Source organism: Melopsittacus undulatus, chromosome 5 (genome assembly GCF_012275295.1).
Source record: "Melopsittacus undulatus isolate bMelUnd1 chromosome 5, bMelUnd1.mat.Z, whole genome shotgun sequence".
In the NCBI taxonomy this organism is placed as follows: domain Eukaryota; kingdom Metazoa; phylum Chordata; class Aves; order Psittaciformes; family Psittaculidae; genus Melopsittacus; species Melopsittacus undulatus.
Window position 1 is genome coordinate 21,626,606 of NC_047531.1, and position 27,014 is coordinate 21,653,619.

General features: G+C 39.1%; 1 protein-coding gene across 1 annotated transcript; it reads left to right on the top strand.

Moving 5' to 3' along the window:
• The first annotated feature begins 803 nt into the window (after positions 1 to 803).
• On the top strand, positions 804 to 23,219 carry TUBGCP6 (tubulin gamma complex component 6). Its single transcript, XM_034063114.1, has 26 exons — positions 804 to 857; positions 1,459 to 2,262; positions 3,213 to 3,376; positions 4,754 to 4,964; positions 5,468 to 5,641; positions 6,719 to 6,840; positions 7,162 to 7,237; positions 7,746 to 7,855; positions 9,575 to 9,666; positions 9,764 to 9,903; positions 11,567 to 11,716; positions 12,359 to 12,440; positions 12,516 to 12,604; positions 12,789 to 12,904; positions 13,593 to 13,731; positions 13,819 to 13,935; positions 14,164 to 15,472; positions 15,864 to 15,919; positions 16,172 to 16,361; positions 16,635 to 16,803; positions 18,058 to 18,199; positions 18,874 to 19,068; positions 19,336 to 19,468; positions 19,703 to 19,916; positions 20,778 to 20,977; positions 22,744 to 23,219. The coding sequence occupies exons 2-26, from the start codon at positions 1,516 to 1,518 to the stop codon at positions 22,833 to 22,835; spliced, it is 5,229 nt and encodes a 1,742-aa protein (XP_033919005.1). The 5' UTR covers positions 804 to 857; positions 1,459 to 1,515; the 3' UTR covers positions 22,836 to 23,219.
• The last annotated feature ends 3,795 nt before the right edge of the window (positions 23,220 to 27,014 follow it).

A 27,014-nucleotide genomic window follows, 5' to 3' on the forward strand; every position in this document is an offset into this window, starting at 1 on the left:
AAGGAGGTGATCCTGCCCCTCTACTCTGCTCTCGTGAGACCTCACTTGGAGTATTGTGTGCAGTTCTGGTGTCCTCAACATAAAAAGGACATGGAACTGTTGGAACAAGTCCAGAGGAGGGCCACGAGGATGATCATGGGACTGGAGCACCTCCCATATGAAGACAGGCTGAGAAAGTTGGGGCTGTTCAGGCTGGAGAAGAGAAGGCTGCGTGGAGACCTCATAGCAGCCTTCCAGTATCTGAAGGGGGGCTATAGGGATGCTGGTGAGGGACTCTTCATTAGGGACTGTAGTGACAGGACAAGGGGTAACGAATTGAAAAACAGCTGAGGTTTAGACTGGATATAAGGAAGACATTCTTTACTGTTAGGGTGGTGAGGTACTGGAATGGGTTGCCCAGGGAAGTAGTGAATGCTCCATCCCTGGCAGTGTTCAAGACCAGGTTGGATGAAGCCTTGGGTGATACGGTTTAGTGTGAGGTGTCCCTGCCCATGGGAGGGGGGTTGGAACTAGATGATCTTGAGGTCCTTTCCAATCCTAACTATTCTATGATTCGTGTAAGCTGGGCTCCCGTTACATGCAAGCACCGCAGGGATGGTTCACAACCCGCCAGCTCTATAACCCGGCGCTGTCCGTACCGGATCAGACCGCGCCGTGCTAACGGCGGAACCGCAGCACCGCTGCAGGGCCCCTGCCCGTGCGTGCCCAGCACTGCCCGCAGCCCCGGGCAGCAGCTCCCGCCGGCCGCCACGCCCGGGACTTCTTCGCTGCTCGTCGCGCTGGCGTGACGTCAGCGCCGTGTTTGGCGGCCCGCGAAGGCAGGAGGAGCGGCTGAGGCGGCGCCGGCAGCCGCAGAGGTACGGCGGGAGCGGGCCGGAGGAGCGGGGCTGGGGCGGGCAGAGGCTGCAGGGCTGGGCCCAGCGGATCCCCAGTGATCCAGACCCGCTGCGGGAGCGGTTCCGGGTGCTGCTGTCACCCCCCGCGCGGTTTCTGCGGTACTCCGGAGCCCGCCCGGGGGTGGCCGGTGCCGCTGCAGCCCAACCCTGGCCTGCGCTGCCCGTCACCATCAGCACCCGCGCCTCTTTGCCCTCTTCTTCTCGGCCGCTCACTGCGTGGCCCCGTGGCTTCTGAGGCGGGCACTGCGCTGGGGAGAGCGGGGTGGTGGTGTCTCCTGAGGGGGTACAGGGTGGTAAAGCTCTGGAGGTGTTCCCACAGGAAATCCTGCGTTAGATCAGGACAGTCTTGTTTCAGTGTGCTGAACAACATCAGGTGCTTGGAATTAAGCTTGCACCACCATCAGTATGTCTGTGACCAAAGTCATGCTGTTATTTTTATAGCTTGTGTCCTAAATATGTGCTAAGTCAGTTTTCTCTCTAGTTTTGGGCTGTTTTACTTTCAGTTAAAGCACACTCATCTTTCTTATACCCATCACGAGTGTTTCTTGCTGGTATTTTTCAGATCTGTGCATGAAAGCAGAGCCCTGGACTGTAGCTGCTGTAACCTGACTGTTTTGAAATGGAGAGCATCACCCAGTTGTTCAGTGATTTGTGTGAAGCACACTTGACAGGTTTGCCATGGAAGGTGCATCTGGGCAGGCAGAAGATCAGCAAGAGAAGGGCTAAGCAAAATCTGAAAAGGGTTGCATATAATGCCCTGTTCATGAACCTTTTTCAAGAGGAGGCTCGTAAGCTGCAGTCAAACGTTTCCAGGCTGCCAGTGAAAAACAAAATCTTGATGCTGTCTTTCAACTTAAGAGTTGCTGGCCTCGGTGCTCAGGCAGATAGACTGGAGAATCTTGTGGAGGAACTGGAAACAGCTGAATGCTTACCATTTACTGAAGTTAATGCTGTCTTGGATCTCCTGGTACAGCTTGCTGGAACAGGGCCTCCCCAGCTTGTACCACAAAAAAAGGACTATTTTCTGAACAACAAATATGTTGGTAGAAATGTCAAGTATCAGGGTTATGATTATTACGATGTAAGTGTATTTGAAGCTGATATACAATCTCTAATAACAAATGAAGAATGTCAGTTCAACGACACAATTCAGAAGACACTTCAGATCATGGAAGCTGCCCCTGGCACTGGGCTCCCTGCCATAGGGCTCTTCTCACGGGACTATCCAGCTGGGGACAGGTTTGAGAAAGAAACACGGGTCTCGCTCTTCGGTGCTCTTGTCCATAGCCGTACCTATGACATGGACATCAGACTGGATTTACCGCCAGTACCTGACAATGCAGATTTGTCTGGCCTTGCAATTAAAGTATGGTATCATTTGTTTTGGACTTGAATGTATGCATGCTTTCAATATGCCACTTTGAAACTATAGTTCAAACTATAGGTAGTCATTTACTTCGTAATAGAAGCATACAGTGTTGGAATTAAAGATGAAGCAGGGATCCTTTTCTGTACTCCTAATCCTCATTTTGTTCCTTCTGCTTAACATATGGATAGCTTTTGTGGTTCCCTTAACTCAGGATCTTAAATGAAACTTGAAGGCAGAGAGATTAAAAAAGAAAACCCCTGTGGCACATATGAGTGCAAGTTGTAACTTAGGGGAGGCAGAACCTTTCTGAGTAAGTGCTGCACTCTTTCCGTCAGACTGGAAAATTTGTGATTTCTTGAATCTTTTCTGCTGCTTTTTATGTGGGTAAGATTGTCTTTTACTGCAGTTGAATACTGTTCTGCACATACAACTCCTGTTGAGTGGGAGCTGAGGATACGGCAAATACACAGTTTGGAAACCTGCAGGTTTTCCGCATATGAATAAGCATAGGGAAACAAACTATGTTAGTCAGAGTTAACAAAATGTTTACAAATTTGAATAATTAGGGCCTGGATCACTTGCTCAAATGAAATACCTAACAGTATGATTTTGTTTGTGTAACACTGAATATGCAGACATCAGATTCTCAACTTGTAGAAATACATGCTTACCAAAGGAGTAAGTTTAGAGTTTAATACCCACAAATTTAGTGTATGATTTTGGTGGTGATTGCTGTTTTATGTATGGGCATTAGTACCAGTAGAGGCTTACCAAATGGAAAGAGTACTTATGAGATAAAAATCAAAATGGATATAAAGGGAGGGCACACAACACAGGCTTTGTTATGTAGAGTCCTTTGATCATGAGTGATAGCAGGAAATCTTCTTTATTAGCATATATTTTTTTAGTAGAATGTTTCAATGTATAACATTTGACCTCTCTGACAGGTTCCCCAAAGTATAGACCAGTCAGAAGATGAGGGATTCCAGTCAGCATCCAATCTGACTCCAGATTCTCAGTCAGAGCCGAGCATGACTCCAGACATAGACTTGTGGGATGCAGTACTTACATATGGACCCAGCAAACGAAGATGTTGGGAAAGAATTGGATAGTATGTGTCTACTCTTACTGGCAAATCTGTTATGCTTCACATGCAAATGTATGGAGGTGTATTTCATCTTAGTTCCAAACGATCTCAGTAAAAATGGTGAAATATTAATGTCTAATTCATTACATTCAATATACTGCATTAATGGTTGAGAAAGGAATAGCAGTCATGCAGTTTCAACAAACTAGTTCTTGGATTGCAGCTGTTTCATAGGAAGAGAGAAAATCATCCTTGTCAAAACCACTGAAAGGGTTATGGGAATGCTTGCTGTTTGTGTGAAATGCAACATTTTTTTAACTAATTTGACTTCTTTTGCACTATACAATTTATCTCAGTCTAAAATGGTCCCATATTTTCAGTTTCAAAAGAGAAAGTGGTAATTGTAGAGTACTAGGATAATCAAACCCATCTATCTCCCAGTACTGTACAGTATTGTATTATTTTTTTCTGTCTATAACCAAACCAGAAATTATTACTATGGATTCTTGATGGTGTAGAGTTGTAGTTCTTTTGGCTGTTGAGTAGAAGATGAATCCTCTGAGAGGACACTGTATAGCCCTGTTTAAGCTGCCTGGCTTCCCTAAAATGGAAGAAAAAAAGAAAAGAAAGGTATGGCAGGGATCCTCCTTACATTCCTGATAGACAGTATTGTGCCTGATCCTTGGAGAACTTTGCTCTGTATGTTTTCTGTAATTTGAAGTAGTAACCTAGTGATGTGTCTGTGGTATTGTTACATACTGTTTTCTCAGCTCTGAGCCTGAGAAGCTCACAAGTTTCCTAATGTGATTTTTCAAAGCATGCTCAAGCTTTCTTTCTAATTATGACAGGGTTTTTTGTTACCATTTAGACCGCAAGGGTCTTAGAGTCATATACAGACCATATGCCTGGCAGCTTTCATGTATGCATGCTACTAGAATTCAGAATTTTTTGAGTAATTGGAAGGAGACATTGTTTTGGAGGGGACAGTAATCATCGCTGGGAAGAGATCACATATGTTAATACAAGTCACTATAGCATTTTGAGTATATTGCTCTTGAACATATTTGAATATTAATATTACATGGACCCTGGAAATCTGGTATGTATTGACTTAATTTTCTTAATGTGAAAACTGCATCAGGGAAGGCCACAGAAGAGACTGGTAGTTATCTATCATGATTTCTGTCTGTGATCTGGTGTTCAAATTGTCTACCTGTTTGTTCATTGTACTGAGTCTGGGCTACAGTTTCATTGATGGAATGTGTATTCCCTTGGAAATGTCTATTTTTTCTGTGGTCACTACTGGCTGTGTAAAATCCTGAAATGCCATTTTTGATTTGGGAGTTATATTTCCTTCTTTCCATATAATCACGTTGTAACGTTGTGTTTGCTCCGACACAGCCCACCTGGTAAGAAAGAGGAACCCTATCTTACTGAAGCTGGGAGAGAAGCTTTTGACAAATTTTACAAACTTCGAGAAGGGGAATTACAACTGTTTAGCAATACTGTGCTTCAGCTTCCACAGCTTGTACTAATGAAAGAACCTGAACTGGTTAAGGATGTCTTGAATGTCCTCATTGGTGTGGTATCTACTACATTTTCACTCAATCAGGTATGGAAGATTTTTAACTGCGCTTCTCAGTAGAAACTTTTTTCTTTGTAGAGGTCTCCTTTTCGATACATTCATTTCTTTTGAGATCTTGCAATTGTGGATACTATTAAAAAGTTGAATGTGACCTAATGGCAGTAAGGCAGTATTAATATATTGTAATAGTGATGTTATTGCAGTGGGCTAAGAGTATTTGTAAACCTGTAAGTGAAAACAGTTTTATGAATACTTGAAAATAGATGTGTAAATAGTTTTGTAGATTGAGTTTTCTTGACAGAATTAGATAATGAATTTTATTCTATACATTTGCAAATACCGTTCATACTCCGGAAATTTTGCTACAGTTTAATGTTTGTCACAATGTTCTAGCTGTATAGTCTCAGTTACCAGAGTATCTAAACTGAAAATGTGTTATTTTTGTGTGTAAATGTTTGCTATTTTAAGTCAGAATAAAGCTATGGAATATCTGAATCTGCTTTTTTCCCCTCCTCTCTGTATCTTTTCAGGCTGCTCAGACATTTGTGATAAAGGAGGGGGTATATGTATCTGGAACTTCACCAGAGACAATGCACAACCTGCTTTCAGAAGTTGCAGAGTATGGAACCTATTATACACGACTAAGTCGATTTTCTCTTCAACCAGTTTTAGATTCTTCATACAGCAAAGGACTTGTGTTTCAGGTAAAACAATTGTATTAAATCATCCAGATTTAATGGGCCAGTTATCTTAGGTAGAGAAGGTAACTTCCATTTTGTGTAAAGTTGACTTTCTGCATTCTGCAAGACTGCAAGTTACGTCAAGTGTAATGCTCATCCCACACTGGCAATGAACAGTGCTACTGCGTTTAAATCACAGCTTTGTGTGCTTAGGGCTTGCTTGCGCTGAAACACATGGCAAAAGTCTTCATTATCGCAAGTATGATTTGTTTAGTCATGTTGTTCTTTTGAAGACTAAAGGAATATAATTTTTGGGTGTTAAAACCATCACATATTTGTACATTAAGTTGCATAAAATTAAAATACAATAACCTTCTTAACACTGTTTGTATATATATAATATATATTTTTAAAATAAAAACTAAAATAGAGAAATGTTGTATTTAATAGCTTTAATTACTTTTTCTCAGTTCAATATTAAGTGCAAATTTTCCCTGTCAGATGTCTGCATATTATGCTGAAATATATGTGCACTGTGAAATATCTTTCTGATGCTTAGAATTAAGTTAGGATTGGTTATGAAGACAATGAAAATGTATTCCTACGAAAATGCATTCCAGTGAAAATGTATTGAAGACAGTGAAAATGTATTCCTTTTGAATGTTTTATTTACAGCAATGTTAATAAACATAGAATAGGAAAATCTCCTTGTCTTGTTAGAAAAAGTTCTAGATGAAATTCTTCTGTATCCAGTTTAGGCATGAAAGTAAGGAAACTGGTTTCCCACGTGCATATTATAGCTGTTCGAGAACAGGGAGCTCCTCAAAGGGCAATTCAAAGAAGCTGAATCGAGCTGCTTTGATATACACTGTGTGGGTACAGGCTCTGGGTATTGGATATATAAAGAGTGTAGAAGAGTCATCTGGCTAATTTGAATATCTGCTGCTGCACGGACTCTTACGTCCCTCTTACTTCAGTATACAGGCCCCTCTTACCTAATATGCAGACTATTTTAGTAAAACACTTGCTTTCATGCAGGTGCAATTAATGTGAGACACAGACAGACTGTTAACAACATTGAATATTTTCTGTTGCTACTAGGCATTCACAAGTGGGCTGAGAAAGTATCTTCAGTATTACCGAGCCTGTGTTTTGTCAACTCCTCCTACTTTAAGTCTTCTAACAATCAGCTTTCTCTTCAGAAAATTAGGTCGTCAGTTGAGGTAAGAGGATAATATTAAATATTTAAGCTTTTCATAGCAGAAAAGATGCAATCTATTTCTTCGTATTCACTAAACCAGACGATACTGCATGGGCATTCTTACATAGTTTTTTAGTATTTTCCATCTATTTTAACAGATTTCTTTCTGTCCAGATGATTCTAGGGAAAACATGTAAGGTGTTTATATTCAGTTTCTTTGTTACCCTGTTAGCATTCAGTTGATACAGTAGGGTTGTTGTATGATATTCAGCTTTAGTAAAGTTTATCAAAGTGTTCTCAGAGACTTGGTTGAAATTGTTACAATTTTACTGTTTTTTTCTAGGTACTTAGCTGAACTTTGTGGCATAGGAACAGCAGCACTGGGTATCAGTGGTGGAGCTGGTGCTTCATTTCCTACGGTGATAATTCATTTGATATATTCATGTTTGGTTTTGGTTACATTGTTAATATTCTTCAAAATTAGATAGGATTTTACATGCAATTTTTAGTGGTTTCTTTGCTATGAAAGATGTGGCCTTGGACCTCCAGTTAGAGTGCCAGGATCCTTTCTCCAGGTATTTTAAAACTGGTAATTTTGTTTGCTTCCTAAAGTAAACGAAGTCCCAAAATAATCCTTAGGGTGTATTTCATTTAATTGAATTGTAAAGGAGGTGTTTGTAGCAAGTCAAATGGATCCAAGTCTAAACATACATGTTTCCCTCCATTGACTACAAAGTGAATTTGAGATAACTAGCTCAGGGAAAGAGATCTTAGTTGCAGAGAACTAGAGGACATGCATCTGATAGAGGATAGAGGACATCCTGCATTCTGTGTCTAGTGAAACATGTAAAGCTATGCATTTATGAATCTTTTGTTATTATAGTTAAGTTTGTGGCCTAATATTAGAATATTTTTCCATTTTCTTAGGGTGTTAAATTGCTTTCATATCTGTACAAAGAAGCTCTCAACAACTGTAGCAATGAGCATTATCCAGTTCTTCTGTCTCTGTTGAAGACAAGCTGTGAACCGTACACAAGGTGCGTCCATACTGTTCTCTACATAATTGTATTTAAGAGCAGTTTTGAATTACTAATCTGGTGAGTAATTTAACAATGGCTTTTCACATTCTCAGAGAAAATATAAGATGTATCTGCAAATACATACTAAGTTAATTTTGCTGAATCCTTCTTTCCCTCTCTTTTGCAGCTCAGTAGCAGCATAAGGGTTTTATGTGTGACTAGATTAGTAAATAAATACATGTAAGATTTCTTTCTTGCTGCTGGTCCTGGAAATTCATACTGAAATAGGAGAGTTGGATAAACTTCTGTTTTTTTTTCTTCTCTTACTTATAATAAAATCCTGAAACTGGCAACTAACAAGTTCCTTTTGATCTTGTACACACTGGAAAAGTTCATGTTTATTTCCACTGTCTTAATTCTTGTGGGCTTTCAGTAAGCAAAAAATAATAATAATAAAAATTAATAGAGCTGTTGTTCATTAAGTAGATGCAACTAACTAACAATTGGAAGTGGAGTTCCTTGGACTGCAGCAGTTTTGCTTACGGTGATACTTAATAGAAGTAATGATACTAGAAAGAGAAAAACAAACTTTGTCAAAATGCTCTAAATTGAAGATTCCTCCCAAGGCTCCCTTCTTGTTTTTTCTTCTACATAAAATGTTCTCTGGAGAAATTTGATTTCGGATTTACTGGAAGACTCACTGAAATATCTTCACAGCTCCTGCCCTGCAATTCATGGAAGGGAGACAGATTTATGAAATAGCAAGGGCAGGAACCTAAAAAAATATGAAAGTACTCTCACTAGTATGTGCTGCTTACAGTATTGATCCCTGAATTTGTTGCAGATCTCTATTGAAGCATCAGACATGTTCAGTCAGGGCTGCTGCGGAAGGAGGTCTCATCTGCAGAAATTATCTCACTCATTTATTAACCTGAAAGAAATTAAGTAATAGTTTTTGCTCAAATAAATCATAGAAACATCAGATTTAACACTTTCTATTATTATTATTATTAACGTTTTACTTGCAACCTTAAAATTGAGCAGTGGTTCCCCTGCTAAATGCTTCCTGCATGTTACACTGACCCAATGTCTAGAAACAGTGTTAGTACTGCAGCTAGTAAGAAAGGAAAATATAATCTCTAAGGTGCTCTGAGCTTTTTTTACCTATAGCTTCAGATAATTGTATTTTTTATTTCTTCAAAAGTTTGGTTTCACACAGAGGAAATAAGAAAAAACGTGAATAAATATTCCAAAGCAGTAGATCTCATTACTGTATGTATATTAAAAATTGCTCTAGATCAAGGGAAAGAGTGTTTAATATTGCATCTTTGTTTTGTAGCCTTTCAGTTTCTCCCTGCTCAAGTTAACTCTCTAAAATAAATTCTTCCTGCGTATTTCTCCCTATGCTTTTGATATGCTGCAAAGATTTATTGAAATTTTGATAATATTCTTAGTAAATTAATATACAGAAATGAAAAGATGGTTTTAATTAAGGCAGTGCTCTTGCATCTTAACTAATCACTGAAATGTTCTATATAAAGGTGGTTTATGAAAAATGCAGTGACATAGTCCTACATATATCTTTAAATATCACTGTGACAGCACTTAATTGCTGTGTTTTATCCTGCCTATAGCTTGTTTGTTTTTATGTTTTAGAGAATATTCTTACTGTTTGGTTATAAAGTTGAGAAGACAAGAGGATTGATTCTCAATATTGTGCAATTATATTTCTTTTAGATTTATCTATGACTGGGTATACAGTGGTGTGTTCAGAGATGTTTATGGAGAATTTATGATCCAGGTGAATGAGGATTATCTTTGTTTCAGAGGTACAGTATGTATATGGAGCATTTCTAATTTATATAATCTTGTAGTTAATGAAATAATTACAAAATACATACTTTCATCTTTTTGTTTGATATGTAGATAAACATTACTGGACTCATGGTTATGTTTTGATTTCAAAAGAAGTAGAAGATTGTGTCCCTGTATTTCTTAAACATATCGCTAATGATGTATACATATGTGGGAAAACCATAAATTTACTGAAGTTGTGCTGTCCTAGGGTAAGTTTTGGTTTGGTTCCTTCCTATTCGATTGAGAAAATCATGTCTCTTTAGAGCAAGATTCTAGGATTTTAGCAAGTTTGTTTCTTTATTGAAAGATGATATTGTCTAAGTAGGATGTTGATTCATGAAAGGCAATTACTTGTTCACAGATGCTTGTGGGCTGATTATCCACTCTTACTTGCTAACACCTCCCTGCAGAAATATACATTTTTAACAGCATCCAATTCATTGTATCCAAGGCACATGCTATAGTTCTTACTTTCTTTAGTATTCAAAGCAGAAATGTTTTAGGCTTCCAAGCAAGTGCCTTCCATTTCTCATCCAACTCATAGTCCTGTTTTTTTATGTTTAAAGATGTCTCATTTGCCAGGTCTTGACTCAGTTCTCCATAGAGATTCAGCTCTATCACTACATCTTCAAAAAGTGCTTAAATAGTTTATTCATATTTTGCAGAACAAGTCTTGTTCTTGATAAGGAAAACATGTTGAACCACTTTGTGTTTTCCCTCTTCTCTCTGCATGTCTAACAAAGAAACAACCACAGAGATGTCTAAAGGCACTCTTTCCATTCTCTTCAAGATTAGAGTTGCCTAGTTTAGACAGAGCTGAGCAACTCATTATCAGTTAACTTGACATCAGGTATCAGTCATAAGCCTGATACCTGAAGATGGCCCTCTGCTAGTTCTCCTGGGTCTGTTTTGGTAAGCATTTTCTGACCACAACTCAGATGTGCCAGTAGTACTGGGCTTTCTATAAAACAGTGTCAGCCATCATTTCCTTTATAAATTACAGCTTTATCAGTCACTGTCACAGTATCATAATAGATAGAACATTCCCCCAGGATGTGTAGCACCCAGGTTCAGTCATCTTCCATCTGTCAGAGAGTGCCAGACACATTTCATCCTTTTCCATGGTAATGCCCTGAACAGCTGTCTGTTCTCTTTTGATTTGTCTAACAAAGTCCCAGGAATGCAGCTCTGGGCTTTAACCAGACTGGGGACTGCAGTGTGAGCATACTTGTGTGCTCTTGGTTTTTTCACCTATCTTCTGCACTGAGTAGAACAGCTTGAACAGAACAGTAGAAATCTAGGAAAGCTGAGGTGGAGCAGAAAGACCTAAGATATTCAGCTTAGAGAACAGGTACTCTGTGACGTGCACTGGATGTATTTTTGAAAGTTATGTCTTGTGTAGAGCTCTTTGCTGTAGGTGTGTGTTAGTTGTGTTCCAGACAGTTCCTATTAAGTGGGGATCTGTGGGGGATGTAAGTAAACAAGCACTAACTTTTGATAGAAGGGATGCATTCAAGTGCTGCGTTACTCAGCCTTAGTTAATTTGGATGTTCAGAAAAACAAAGCTTTAGGCATTTACAACTAGTATAAATATAAGTATCAGACTTTTAGATTCCTATCCAATTAATTGGGAAAAAAAGGGACTCTGAGAATTTTCCGTGTGATCCAAGTTCTGGAACATTTTACCTCTGTCTCCTAGTTTGAATGATATAAATGCTAAACCCAGTAATATTAATAAAGGTTATAGGTGCTGTGTGGAGGCTTCTTTCCATGCCTTGAAGCAGTGCTAAGTTAAAAAATACATCATTTGTGTTCATAATGTAACATTTTACTCTTAGAAATGTATATAAAAGGACATTTCTCATGTTTCAGCACTATATATGCTGGTCAGATATTCCTGTTCCCCGGATTTCAGTTATTTTTTCGCTTGAGGAGCTGAAAGAAATAGAGAGAGATTGTGCAGTGTATGTGGGTCGAATGGAAAGAATTGCCCGATACAGTTCCATAAGCAAGGAGGAAAAGGTAAATGAATAAAAGAATGAAGACCTTATTGTTGGGATTTATTCTTTTTTAAATACTTATTTTTCTTTTTTTTTTATAACTCTGAAATAATTTGTATTTGTGGTCAAAATCTTTTCATTGGTCAGTTGCTGTTTGAATTATTATCGCAACACAGAAACTTAACGTAGTTTGTAAAAGTATAGGTGGTGTGTTGACATTTTCATGTATCAAATGAGTTTTGGACTTCCACTTTATTCCTTGCAGCAGCAGATTTGCCCTTCTACTGAAAAGTAGCGAAAAGATGGTTACATTTTACTGTAACTAATGTGACAAGCTAGTTAGTAAGAAGATGAGACTCTTTGTAATCTGCATAGCTACTTGTTTTTTCAGAACTCTTCTAGTTACAAAGAAACTTCTAACTTTCAGATGCCACCAATATGGTGTATACATGATGGATTTAGCTTGTAGAAAGGCCTGCAGTATTAACTTTTAAAATTAGGTCCGAATCTTTCTGTACAATTAATTGCTATATTAGTATTTCTGTACTATAGCCATAAATTAATAACCTAGATAAAGTGTGTGCCTGTCTTTTCAACAGTGTATTTTCAAGCCTAAAATTACAGAAAAAAATCCTGTGTGTGTTTTTGTTTGGGTTCTTTTTAGGATTTACGCATGGAAATAGCCAAACAAGAATTAATTGTTCATGCTAGAGAAACTGCTAGTAAAGTGCTAAAGGCCATTAATGGTAAGTTGCAGTAGTGTTTCATGTGTTTTCCAGTGGGTTTGTTAATATAAACTAACAATATCCATTTTAATGCAGATCGACAAATGTCAGAACGAATGGCTTTGGATGCAAAGAAACGGGAACAGTTTCAGAAGCTGAAAGAGCAATTTGCAAAGGACCAGGAGGTATTTCTGTGTGTTTCTGAAGGCCAAGTTGATTTCTTAGGCAAATAATGGAAAGGATATCTTGATCTATTGTACTGAAGTTGAATGAATTGAATGAGTGGGGTGCAAATATGAACTTCTTGCAGGTGTGTGTATTACAGCTGGTATTGAGAGTGGCTTTTAAAAGTGTTAAATATTTATGCAGCGTCGTCTTGCAATAAAGCAAGAAGAGATTGATGATGATTTCAGCTATGCCCGAGAGCTCAGAGAGAGGGAAAAAAGACTGAAAGCTTTAGAAGAAGAACTGGAAAAAAAAGCAAGGTAAATGCTTCTGAGTAGTCTCCCAAAGCTTGGATACTCCAAAACCATCATAACCATAAAAACTTCAGGAAAAATTATTGTATATTAAAATCTATGGTACTAGCAGTTCCCAGATATTGCTGTACAAGGGTAATATTTGCAGTTAAAAGGTGGATGTAAGGATTTTTTGGTAATCTGTGAGCAATTTTGTCATTTGGAAACGGTAAGTGGCCTAAAAGTCTGGGAGCCACTGATTCATGCCAGCCCTCTCCAGTCTAGGTTTTGTTATCAGAATTTCAGGAAAAAATGTAACTCCACCTTACAATTAAAAGCTGAGCCCACAGCAAAAATGGTCAAATGTATGTCAAAGCAGAAGTAAAAAGCAGAGGAGTTAGATCAATAGTTATTTGAATTGCTGTTGTTCTGCATATAGTCATGTTTCACTGTCTTTTGTTATATCTAAAAATACTTCAGATAAATGAGTGACCTACTATAGAAATACTTATTGACTAAGAACACTTTGTCATAATGACTAAGAATAATTCCTTTGTTTTCTCCACTGTTTATTCTCTGGGATTGAAGCCTCTGGCTTCTACTTTTAAGCCATTGTTTCTCAGTTCTAAAGTGCTGAAAGGTCTTATTCTTTAGAAACAAAGAGGAAAATGAGTATGTGAAAATCTGTAACTTGGCTTTATTTTTATCTTCTTAGGCAGGAATTAATTGACCATTATAGCAAACTTTCTGATGATGCAGCCCGTAGGGAACAACGAGCCCTATGGAGAATCCAGCGACACAAGTTGGAAACAGCCCGTCTTAAGTTTCTGTTAGAAGATCAAAAACGCATTGAGGTATCATCTGAAAAGATTTAAGAAATGTAATTTAGAGAATTTGGCATTTGGTACTTAAAGACTTGGTTTTGTCTGTTTTACTTACAGGAAATGCTTGAAAAACTTCCAGATGGAAGCTACAGGAGAAAATTAGATATTATTCCTTATAAACAGTGCCAGTTGGCTTTAGATAAAACCCCTGTTGTGAAAGATCCACATTCACAGGTGAGTTTATTTTTGTACATCAACTCCAGGTTGCTGTTCCAGGTGTCCCTCAAGGGAGTTCATTTTGTGGTTCATTTCAGTTCAGTAAACACAAGGTTCGCTATAACAGCAGGGTGACTGGTTACCACACTCTCTGTAGTACATCTGAAAAAATGGTGATAGAGTGTGTCTCAAAAGTAGCTTGATTATGTGACTAGCCGTACACTGTAATAATTATTTCTTTTTCAGTTGTCTTCTCTGAAACCTCCACATGTCAATGAGACAACTGGCCAGAAAGAATCTGAGCCTGGACTGGAATATGCTGCTTCTGCTGACAAGGCACTGCCAGAGCCAACAGATGATAACCCTGATCAGCATTTTCAGCCTAAAGTAGCTGGATCTGAAAGCAGTCCCCAGAGTTCAGAGAAAGCATGTAGTCCTCTCTACAGTGCTGATTCCGTGCCTGAATCCAGTGTGAATATAGAAGATTTCTTACCAAAGCCACAAGATGAACAACCTGTTGCTACTACCATACAAGGGTCTTTGCTGGATGAAGCATTCCGAAATATTAACTCGGATCTTTCTGAGACTCCTCAAGTAAGTGAAAATCAGCCTGTCTTGAGAGGAGCACTGGAAGGAGAAGACAATGCACCATTGCATCAGCAAAACGAGTATGATTTTAATACGGTTCTCAGACCATCTGCAGCTTGGCAGGGACATGTTAGAGTTGGAGAAAATGAATTTGATGTAGAGTACAGAAGGCCTCGGTGGAATATTCATGGACATGCATCTGATTCCAGCATTAGAGTGGGAGAGTATGTACCTCATGTGGAGACTTACCAGCCACATGCAAGTCCTTATGGGCATTCTTCAGACTCCCATATAAAAATCAGCAGCTATACTTCTGAAGTGGAATCTAGCCGACCCCGATGGAATGTTCATGGACATGTTTCTGAAGCTCATATAAAAATTGGAGAATATGCTTCAGAGGTAGAGCCCTCAAGACCCAGGTGGAATATTCACGGACATGCTTCAGAAGCCAATATTAAGATAGGAGAGTATGTGTCAAACGTAGCTCCTACAAGGCCTCGATGGAACATCCATGGTCATGCATCTGATGCCAATATCAAGATTGGTGAAAATGTGTCAGAGGTGGTCTCAGCTAGGCCTCGATGGAGCATCCATGGGCATGCTTCACAGTCACACATCAAAATTGGAGAACTGGTTTCAGATACAGAGCCTCTGAAGTCTCGTTGGAGCCCATTTGGTCATGCATCCCAGTCAAGTATCCAAATAGGGAAGTGGGCCCCATCTACAGAAGATGATCCAATACCTCATCGTAAAATCATTTCGAGTCCTTCCACTGAATCCACAGTCCAGACACTTCTGTACAGTGAAGAAGCATCTCCTGCTGAAGGGAGCAGAAAGGAAGCAAAAGCATCACAAATAAAGAAAAAGACTTCACCACAATTGCAGTCATCTGACAGTGTTCCAGTCCTTCCTGATGCTGTTATTAAAGACGACAAAAGAGAAAATACGATGGAAGAGAAAGAAGAAGGTAAATTAAAACTAAGTTTATTCAGTCAGCATTTGTTTAAGGGCTCATGAAAGTAACTGTAGTTGTCTATCTTCAAAATGGGTATTTATTACATAATTCCTTGCATAACTTTTTGGACATCTCAGATTCCTCTGTTAGAATTCAGAGGAAAGAATTTGAGCTAAGTCTTTCTCCTGTATAGAAGAAGCAGCATTAAAAAATTCTATTCTGAAACTGAAACAGGATCTCTTGTGATCTTGAGTAGAAAAAATAGGCATAAAACTGCCTGGGTGGGACTGTTATTGAGGTGGTTGTACCTGTGATAGTCTATAGAGAAAACCTGAACTTCAGGGGCAGATCTGAAGTGTGAACTAAGTATTTAATGTTGTCTTTAATTTACTTCTAATTACAGGACTGGCAGATGTGGTCAACAAGGACCCTTCTCCGGATTCCTCACAGATCGTACAGGTAAGAAACAAAAGTAGTTGCAAAGGTTTCCTTTTCCTTTGAAGATTAAACACACTGGTAGTTGAGACAGTAAGCTTCTGTCCTAATCTAGTAATCATTGTAATACCGTACTGGTTTTGTATGTCAGAAAAGTACAGGTGAGTAAGCTCTTTTATTTTCAGCTGGAACAACTAGTAAAGTATCTATAAGAACACATTGTGAGTAGACAGATACAGCATCTCATGAAATTTGTCCATTTGTTTTTTGTTTTAGGCGCAAGAACCTGAAAAAGCAAGTCTACAAGATACTGTGCCTCAAGAAGCTTCTTCTGAAGCTAGTACTCCAAAGACTAAGGAGGAGGAAGGGGGAGAGGAAGATACATGGAGGAAAGAACAAGCTTATTTGAAAGCCTTATCGGATCAGTATTGTATTGAAAAATATCAAGATAGTTATGATTTGATGTGTAAGTAAAACTGTTGGAACAGTAGATCAACAGCAAATGTGGGAAACTTCAGCAAGAAAGCTGAGTGCCAAATAAATTACCTAAGTTGCCAGCAAATTGCCAGTCTTAAGAACTGCAGTAGCCAAACACTTTGCTTCTGGACACAGAGATGAGAAATTCATCTTGACACATTTTGATTTTCTAACCTACAGGGGTTTGTAGAGGTTAATAGAAACAGATTATTGAATTGCTTAATTAGAGTAGCTTACAATGCCTGTATGTTTTTAAATTTAGCAGAACTACCAGTTTCTCATCTCTTGCATCATGTGATACCAAGATCCTACACTTTTCCTGTGGATCCTATGGTACAGTCAGCCACGGATGAAACGGCTGTACAGCTGAGTGAGCTCTTATCCCTGCCAGTGCTGATGAAACGGTCTATTACTGCTCCACTTGTATCTCAGTGAGTGTTTGTTAGAAATAGTGAATCAATAATTTAGCCATTAGTGTTGTATTCTCTGTTAGTTCATTTTTGAGACAAGAGTTGCACATAGATCTGTTCCATTATTTTTTCCCAGAAGTGGTTCAGTGGATGTTCCATAACTAACTAAAACATTCAGATTTACATTTAATGTAAATAGTAACATAAACTTACCTATATTTTTATTCATAAATTAAAGCTTTGAAGGTCTGTTTGAAATACCAGGGCTTAGAGGAAACTGCTCTCAGACTCGTGGATTATGCAGCAGTGGTTTTGACACCATTGGTTTCCTTGTTGTTTTAAAAAGAAGGTGTATTATTTATAGTGTTTGTGCTAGTTTGTATTTGGCAGATGAAAGATAAAAGGGGAAAGAAAAATCTTTTGATGGTGTGAAAGCTCATGCATATTGATCAGGATATATTTTGTTTCTATTGAACTTCAGCTTCAAGGCTGTTTGTTTGAAGTTTAATAGAAGATGTTCTTGTTACTTTTGGAATATATAGAGAAAACATGTATGTTGGACTATTTTCTTCATCAGTCTAATGGTATTTTAAAGAAAAGTTTCTGTTATTATGTACAAGATCAGCTTCTGGTGTGAAAGCAGTTATTCACTGATGTGTTGACATGCTTCCTGTTTGGGAATCTACTTTCTGGATTTCCATTATCTCTATACAGATTCATGTGTTCAGCAAAGCAAAGTGAGCAAGCCTGAGTTGTGTGCTGGCAGATTTAGCCTATCCCTGGTATGCAAGTTAAATTATTTAAAGCTGGCTTGAATACCTACACTGTACTGAAAATTGTAGTATAGACCTATATTGCTTATAGACCTGCCCTCAGTATCTAGTGTCAGAGCTTTACCAATTAGGATATTCTTCTCAGGGATTTAGTAGTCTTTCTTTATCTGCTTGTGTAAGTGACAGAGATAGAAGCCTATTGACAAAATGTTGCTCCAGGCCTAGCAGCATGTTCTAAAGACCATTATATGTAGCCAGTCTTAAAATAACTCCTCAGTACTGTTCAAAATGCAGTTAGCTGAAGTGGTAGGTTTTAATTCTGCTATATTCTGGATGAAGATTTTATTCGTTTCATGTTTTTTTTGCTTATGTGAATATCATCTTGTCTTGGATGTCAGAGTTAAGTACCGGAGCATAAATCTCATGTAGCCACACCTGAATGTTAACAGTAAGGAACGAGTTGCTTGTAAGAAGAAAACCTTTTCTTTGTTTTTATTCTTAGTGTTTCTCTTGTGAACAAAGCAATAGTTGATTACTACTTTGTGGAACTGAATGTGGAGAAGCATTTTGAAGCACTGAGACACTTTTTGTTGATGGAAGATGGGGAGTTTGCTCAGTCGCTCAGTGACCTTTTATTTGAGAAGGTATTTGCTTTGTTGTCTTAACTGCTGGTTTTGGATTGCCTGCTTTAGTTTGGGAATGAGGGAATAGTGTGAATTAGAATCCTGCCTTGTGCTGATTTCCTCTTTTGTGCTATTTCAAGAAACATTGTAGTAAGGAACTCGTAACAATGTTAGGACAGAGGCAAAAGAAGGTCCTTTGCATGGAAGAGATGCCCAGGCCGAAGAAAGTCCTAGGGAAGAGAGTAGTATTTCCTACTGCTAATCCCAGGAATAGAGAGAGTATAAGGATTTGACACATAATAATTTCAAACTTTGTCAGATAAGTAGTCATGGAAGGGCATATCACACTTTCCTGTGAAAACTACTGCGCTATTGCAGCAAGGCTGGAAGAACCCATTGCCATTTGGCTAAAATCCAGTGGGAAGGCCTGTGTTGCAGAATACCTACTCTTACCTCAGATATACTACAGAGCAGAGGGGAGGGCATCTGAAGATGGTGCTCGGCCTTCTGATAAGATGGTATTTTAATGACTTCCCCTTGTGTTCATGGAGAAGACAGCAAGGTCTTCTTGGGGATAGCATTGGTTAATATAGCTGGTTGCCAGTGGAGCTATGTGGCTGTAGGTGTTCAGGAGCCAAGACTTGTTAATACTGTGTAATTAGGATTGGTTTGTTTTGTTGGTATCTTTTCCCTAGCTTGGATCAGGACAAACACCTGGTGAACTGCTGAATCCACTGGTTCTTAATTCCATCCTAAATAAAGCATTACAGTACAGCCTCCATGGTGACACCCAGCTTGCTTCCAATCTTTCTTTTGCCCTCAAGTATCTTCCGGAAGTATTCAAGCCCAATGCACCTGATGCTCTGAGTTGCTTAGAGCTAAGGTACAAGGTAAGACAGCATGGAGAAAGGTAGAATACTGCAATTATACCATGGTTCTTATGGTGATAGGGTGAATATGTTCTTAATAATGGAATACTTTTAAGAATGAAGTAAAAAATTGTGTAATGGAAATTACATGATTGACTTAGCCTGGCCACTGCGCTGCGTTATTAAAATGGATATACCAATTTGTATGTCCCTGAATACTTGTATCTGAAATATTCTTATAATTGCTAACACAAAATATAGTAAGATCAGCACTGTTATTTCTTTCAGGTTGACTGGCCTCTGAACATTGTCATTACTGAGAGCTGCATGAATAAATACAACAAGATCTTTTCCTTTTTGCTTCAGCTGAAGCACATGGTGTGGACACTCAAAGATGTTTGGTTTCACTTGAAACGCACTGGTAGGTATAATGAGTGAAGTAGAGAGTGTCCTGTATGAAGTGCTTTTGCCGCCCTGTGCTAGGCAATCACTTATAAGTAGTCATGTCAAACTTCAAAAGGCACAATTTCTTAAAGAAACTTCCCTGGCATTTTAAATAGACTCTACTAACAAAAACCTTAATTCCTTTGCAAATCCTGATTGTAGATGGTCTCCTTGGGTGCTGATGGTAATGTATTTCTGCTTTTGTTTTCAGCTTTAGTCAGTCACGCATCAAATTCTGTTCAGTTTCGACAGCTCCAGCTGTATAAACATGAAATGCAGCATTTTGTGAAGGTTATTCAAGGCTACATTGCTAATCAGATTCTTCATGTTACCTGGTGTGAATTTGGAAACAAACTGTCTTCTGTAGGTAACCTAGAAGAAATTCACAGAACACATGCTGAATACCTCAACAAAGCAATCTTCAGGCAAGCTGCCGTATTTATTTTTACTTCAAATCCTTAAATGAATGAAGCAGCCAGTCTGGCCTAACTTATGTGTGCAAAACTGACTTCTGCCTGACACACTAAGTAGTCTTTATGTATAAATGTGTTTTTACATAAGGGAAACAAACTTCATGGCATGGTTTGAGGTCCCTACTTTGATACTTTTCCTCAGCTACCCATCCCCAAACTCCTTGGAGTTGGCTCCAGCTGTGTTTACCCTGCCTCTGCAAGTTTTAGGTCTACTCAGGGCAGCTCTAACCTGAGCATTAAAAGGCACACTTGCCACAGTTCTGTTTTTCTTTCACCCCATCCTTGTCGTAGACTTTGTAAATACATGCTGTTTCATTCAGCATGAGTAGCGTGCACAAGTAAGCCTAGCTGAAGTAAAACGCTTCTCTATACATTGTACATGCCTTTAATATATGTTCAACAACCAGGGCTGGACTTTGAAGGAACAAATGTGACCTGATGCCTTTGTGCAGGCATCTGTCTTTCAGGAACCACAAGCGTTTAGCCCTTTGGTGGCATATATGAAGCAGAAGGGCAGTCTGAATAAGAGGAGAGGAGCCAGGGTTGTTTGGTTTCTTCTGTAAAAAGGATACACTGGAATAATTAAGTGGGAAGATGGAGGGAGAGGAGATGATAAAGAACAGAAAGTATGAGCAAGAAAAGAAACCCATCCTTTTATGTCTCTCTTTTTCAGTTTTAATGAGAAGAAACTTGCCTAAAGCTGCTGTTTAGGTACCAGGGGATGGGATGAGAGAGGATTAAAGCTGAAGAAGGCTCAGAGCATGATAATGTTTTTGAATGTCAACTACACCTCTGAATTTGTTCTGTTGTTAGGGGTCTGTTGACAGAGAAGGCAGCCCCTGTGATGAACATTATACACAGCATCTTCAGCCTTATTTTGAAGTTCCGCAGCCAGCTGATCTCTCAGTCCTGGAGCTTTGATACAGGGAAGCAAATGGCCGTTCATCCCAACTTTGGTCTGATGCAGCAGTCATACAACACCTTCAAGTATTACTCCCACTTCTTATTCAAAGGTAAGAAATGGAATAAATTCTAGATGGAGGAAAAAGTCAGCAACTGAAAAAATTACAGGGGTTTTGGAATTACATTGTCCTAGTAGAAAGATGTGTGTACTTAGCATGTGTTAGAACATGTATTTCCCAAATGAAAACTGCATTCTTGTGGCTTGCAACGCTCTGCATAGCCATCAATTAAAATGTCCACACAAGAAATCTAACAGGTATCCCCAAACTGACTGTTAAGTTTTTGCTGATTTGCAAAGTGAGTGTTTGATAGTTAGCTCTGGCTATGTGCTTACATTTTCCTTCTTTGGAATTGATTTCTGGCACTTTTTATTGGCGGCAGTGAGAGGTAGGTAGTACTTAGAAGTAATTTTAGACACATCTGCATTAGTTGAGTATTACCCTTGTCATGAGATTCTGAAATTCTGATTCTTGTGTTGGACTAAAGCTCAGCAAGGCTCCAGGCAGTAGCTGGAGCTTACACCCAGTGCCCCAGAAAAGTGTGTTTTCAACTGCACAGATAATTTGCCAGATGTTCTTCGCTGTAACATAATAAAGTTTCTCCTCACCATCAGCTTATAATGTGAAGAAATGGTTATCTGTCTTTCCTCTCCATTTCTCTTTCAGATCTTGCTTGTGTTTTTAGTAGAAGTTACTTAACCTGCCCCTGAGTATAAAAGGTGGTGCATGAGAGTTTGGTGGTTGTTTTTTTTAAAAAAAAACATTAATTCCTGAAGAAAGTGCAACTGTTTTCCTTGGATCTATTTTTCTGGGATATTTTCTAGTCAGACTGTATTCTTCAGGAAATGAGCTGCCCTTCTTATTCTTTAAGGGTGTCCAAAAATGGTGTCAAAGGACCAAACCCAGATATTTCAGGATGAGTTAGAATGGCTGCTTCCAAATTCCACAGGAAGCCAGAACACCTCTGGGAGCCACCTAAGCCCATACTACGAGATCTATGGTTGCTTCATGGACAGAGATTAATAGACCATTCTGTAAGGAAATTTGCTGAGTGGCCTGGTTCTTTACACCCTCTCTATTAAGCACTACAAAACAAATATGTGCTTGTTCATCTACACTTGTACCTTCAGTCACCGTGTATGGTAAAATGCTCTCACAATGATCCAGAATCCATTGAAAGCCAATACAGAGTAGTCTGGACTTCAATGGCTTTGGCTCAGGCCCTAACTTCTAACTATACACTTTCCCTTCCTCCTTGCATGGTACTGCTGCTTGCTAATTCCCTTTCTGCTACTGCATGGGATGTTTGTGAGCTTAGGGAGTTTCTATTGCCTTTTCCCTTTGCTACTAAGGATGTTTAGAGCAGTCTGTTCATTCATAGAGTTTGAGGGGTATGTCCCAGGAACTTCTCTTTGCTTTTTCTCTCACAATGGACTATGCTCAAGAAAACTTTAACAGAGCTGCTTCTTTCACATCCAGAGGACCTAACCATGTTTCCTGGTCAGTGGAGATTATGATAAGAACACATTCTGTTACTGTGAAAGCAAGTTGAGAAAGCATTTCTTTCTTATTGGAGTAATAGTTTAACTTAGAACAGACACATAATCTTTGTTTTACAACTTATTTTAAATACTTTGTAACTCCAGAAAGAGACATTGGACCTTTCCTGTGCAAAAATTATAATTTGTTTCTGTTGTCTTCAGATTTCTACATTAGGCTGCTTTTTTGTTTCAGTTAAAATGCACAGGAGCTGCCGAGGCTGACTTTAGAAGGTTCCTCCTAGTTGAAGCCTTTCTTATGTTTTGTTTTTATTCCAGTGGTAACAAAGCTTGTAAATAGAGGATACCAACCCCACTTGGAGGACTTTCTGCTGCGAATCAACTTTAATAACTACTACAAGGATAACTGACCTCTCTAGAGTAGGATCACTGGTAATAGCATGGTAAACCACAAAAAGATAATCCTATGCTTATTATTTATAGAAGCTTATGCAAATGCCATGCAAGAGGCATTTTCCTTCAGTGAAATAACCCGCCATCTAATAGCTTGAAGAATATAACCACCAGCTTAAAGAATATAACCACCACATCCAGAGAGTGATGCATCTTAAAGTCCACCACACCTACCAGTTATTTAATCTGCTGAGAATTGATGTTGTCGTTATTGCCAAGACAGAAGAGCCGAGTGCCTGATCTTAACAGGGGAGAGAGTGCAAACCTGTATATCTGTGAATGTGTAAATGTTCTATTTTCAGTGTTGTGAATTTCTTGCAATGTAAATACATGTATGTGAAATAAATTAACAGATACTTTCTAAAACTGAGTATGAGGTACAAGTGTTCAAAGAGACAGAAGTACCTATTTGATGAGTTTTATTGTGAACTTGATGATACTGATTTTCAATCTGAAGATAACTGATTTCTTCAAGGCTATTAGTCACAGTGGAAGAGGGTATCATAAAAACACACTGTGCTAAGGTAGGAGATATGGTATTCGACTGTTCAAGCAGTTGATAATTGTTAGGTCACTCATGCCACACCTAAACCAGAAATTCAGCATCACTGAAGTGTAACAAAGCTCAAATTCCAAATACGTTCAAACTACTGCTCTCAGAGGCAGGATCACATTTTCAGTTTACTAATAATTTTTCTGTTCCTTGTCTGTTTTTCCCTATATAGTGAAAAGGGACTATTGCGCTTACAGCTTCATGGTATGAGAATGTTGCACAGGCAGTCTGCTTTGAAATATGTTTGTTTTGAGATCCTGGAGTCTCAGCTGCTTAAAACATGGATACATTATCTGATCAATGGTGACTTACGTAGAAGTACAGGCACAGGCAGCATGTTTCCAGTACTATGGACCAGTGAATATGCTTATTTCCTGATGATGTATAGGTAGTTTTACAATTATTTCCCTAAAATAGAAATGAAGCATTAGAGTTAGAATATTCCAAGTGTAAACTTGACCTGAGCTTTTACTCCTGCCCTGGTACCAAAGTCAGTATAAAAATGTGCCAGTGCACAGTTGTAACATACATCTTCTATGCTGTTTATCTGTGCTATATTTAATTAACTAACTTCCTTCTCTTCTGCAGAACAGTACATTGAAAAAGCACGTGGCTTGCAGAGTGAGCTGCCTGTTGCCTGGGCAGACAAAGAACTGTTTCTCTGCCAGATTTGCTCTTCAGGAAGGTGTAAGGGCAGGTGTGTACGTGTGAGCCTACCTTCTGTTGCAGATGCCTTGTCCTGACACCACATTCCCACTAGGGAGTGCAGCGGTACCTGATCTGTGGGACCTTTGGAGTTATGGCGTATCTATAGAAAGAAGGTTTTAGCTTTTCCATGAGCCCAGTGTAGCTCCTGCAGGAAGATCACGCTGCCGACCTGCAGTCAGCTGTCTGGAATGCCTCACGTGCCTCAGCTGACCATTGACAGAAGCAGCAAAGAGAGGGTAGTAAGAGGAAAGAGAGAAAAAGGGATTCAGAGCACCTAGATTAACCTGGTACAATTATACAGAAGGAGGAGCTCTCTCCTTGTTGACTTCTGAAGGACTCCTCTACGATGAAGGAAAAGAGCAGCAAAGGTTAGCAATAACTAAAAATCAGACTTCTCAAATGCAAACCCTGAGCACTGCTGCACACCAGATACTAACCCAAGATTTTCCTTCTCTGATGTTACAAAACTAGCCTATTATTGCTACATTTGTAGCATACTTTTGTGAAAGATAACACTAAACCAACACAGAACAAACAGTTTCTCTTAAATTTTATCATTTTTAGTCTTTTTTTTTCTCTTAATCCCTTACACTCTCACCATTGTCATACTTCTAATTTTCAAATATTTATAAATGTAAGGATTTTGGGGATGGGGGTGGCATTAATTTGGATTAGACTATTGCCTGAGACCTGTTCCAACCTCAACTATTCTGTTATCTTTCTGACTCAGCTTAAACGCTGATGTTTGAATTTGCATCACATCTCAGGCTTCACCCTGAGCTCTCTAATGCTGATCATTTCACCAAAGTCATCCTTAAAAAAAGGCTAACAGCAAAGTTTGGGCTTCAGGCGCAGTGTTACAGCGATGATCTGCTTCCTTAGGGACGAGTGGCTTTCTTTAGAAACACAAAAAGGGAGCAAACTATGGAAATGAAGGAACCCTCCCTCTTCCACCCTTGCTTATTGCTGAGCATGATACTGTATGGCATGGACCAGCCCTTTGGCTTCCCAACTTCTCCCCTACCCCCCAGACAGAGGCAGAGGGGCAGAGCAGAGGAAGAAGCAGCCTTGATGCTGTGCAAACACTGCTTAGCAAGGGCCAAGATAGCTGTGTTATCAGCCCAAGGCTTAGTTGCAAATCCAAAACACCCCACACAGGCTGCTATGAAGAATGTTAACTCTGTCCTGTCCAGACCCTGCACAAAGTAAAACCAGATTGCATTTGGAAAACACTGCTTGTTTGAAAAGGACATACTGAGAATTACCTCAAATGAGAAAAACTAATGTGTATTTTCAACTCTGGTGTTATATGAGCACCATAAGTAGTATGGAAATGGCTGTAGTAGCTTTTTGGGAAAAAAAGTCTGCATCAACTACTCAGTTTAAACAAACCAAATGCATCTTTACTTGCTATCCTATGGTCTATTTCTGTGAGCAGTTTGAAATCACATCCTGTATCTGTTATCATAAGGGGGTGGGTGGGTTTAATTCCAGTGATGTCAGGAAGAATAAAAGAGGTGTCAGCATAAGTCTCACAGCCAAATAACTAAGGGAGGTGTCTCTTTGTAAAAGGTGAGGGTCCTTACCTTGCTCCAAGCACACTACCAGGATCCCTGGCAAGGCAGGAGACTGTACCTGTGATGATCTACTCCTCAGAAAACAGTGCAAAAATACAAAGTGAGGTGTCTGTGGTACGGTCTGGCCATCAGATGTTAGCATAGAGCGAATACTTGTAAGGAAGTGAAGTCTGCAAACTGTGGCTAAGAGCAAAACTCTTTCAGAAAACAGTCATGAGAAAGAATATTAAAATGGAATTTTTAATTTTTTTATAAAAGATTCCAAGAAAGCCACGGTGCTTGTTTGGGGAAAATACAAACAAAACCAAAAGAGAAACATCCCACAAAACATTCCAAAGTGAGAGCTGACAGCAAAACATTTGGGAATTACAGATTTACAAGCTCATCAAGCAGAGTTACAGTGAAATCTTAAGAGAGTCATGAGAGGATGTGAAACCATCCTCTACCAAGTGAGACCATCTAGAGACATGTCCCCATGTTCAGTTTTGTGACCTGCTACCACCTGCTTTGATGCAAGGGTCCTTCCAGCTCCACAGCCACAGACTGTCTGATCATGTGTTTCCATAGAAAGCTGTTGATGCAAGGAGCCACATATTCATTTTTCATTTATAGCATAAGTCCATGGCTTTTATATAAGCAGAATATTTGACAAATAAGTAGTGCTATTTTCAGGTAGGTTTACCTATTGCAAATACAAGCTGTAAAAATCAAACAGCAATTTATGATTCAAGTATTTAGACTCCCAAATGTCAAAAGCTGTATTCCCTTCTCTCTGAAGAACTGAGCTAAGAGATAAAAGTTCTTGCCTGGACAAAATTTGGTCTAATTGTCCTCAACCTCCTGCTTCCATCCTGCTCTAGAACAAGAACAGAAGAATCAGAGCTGGAACCTGCATGTTGCAATGAGTGTGCAGGAAGAGCACAAGCTTTCCACTTGGTTTCTTCAGACACAAAGCATCAACATTACTGTTTGCACTGAGAAATCAAGCAGTTGAGTATCAGTGCAGTTAGACTATGTGCAGTCAGACCCTCTTCATATTCCTGCCCACCAGTGAACACACTTCACCTATACAAATATAACATCACTGAGTGGCACACCAAAGCAGCCACACCAAGGGTCTGAATTGATCATTAAAAGCTTTCAAAACCTGTTGCACCTCATCTGCCTATCAGCAAAGAATGTATTTAGCAGGAAACACCACCACATTTTTACTTCTCAGAGTTACATTCAATTTCCCTTTTTTAAAATCACTATTTCAAAGTATTCCTCTCTCCAGGATTTTAGCTTTAGAGGTACAC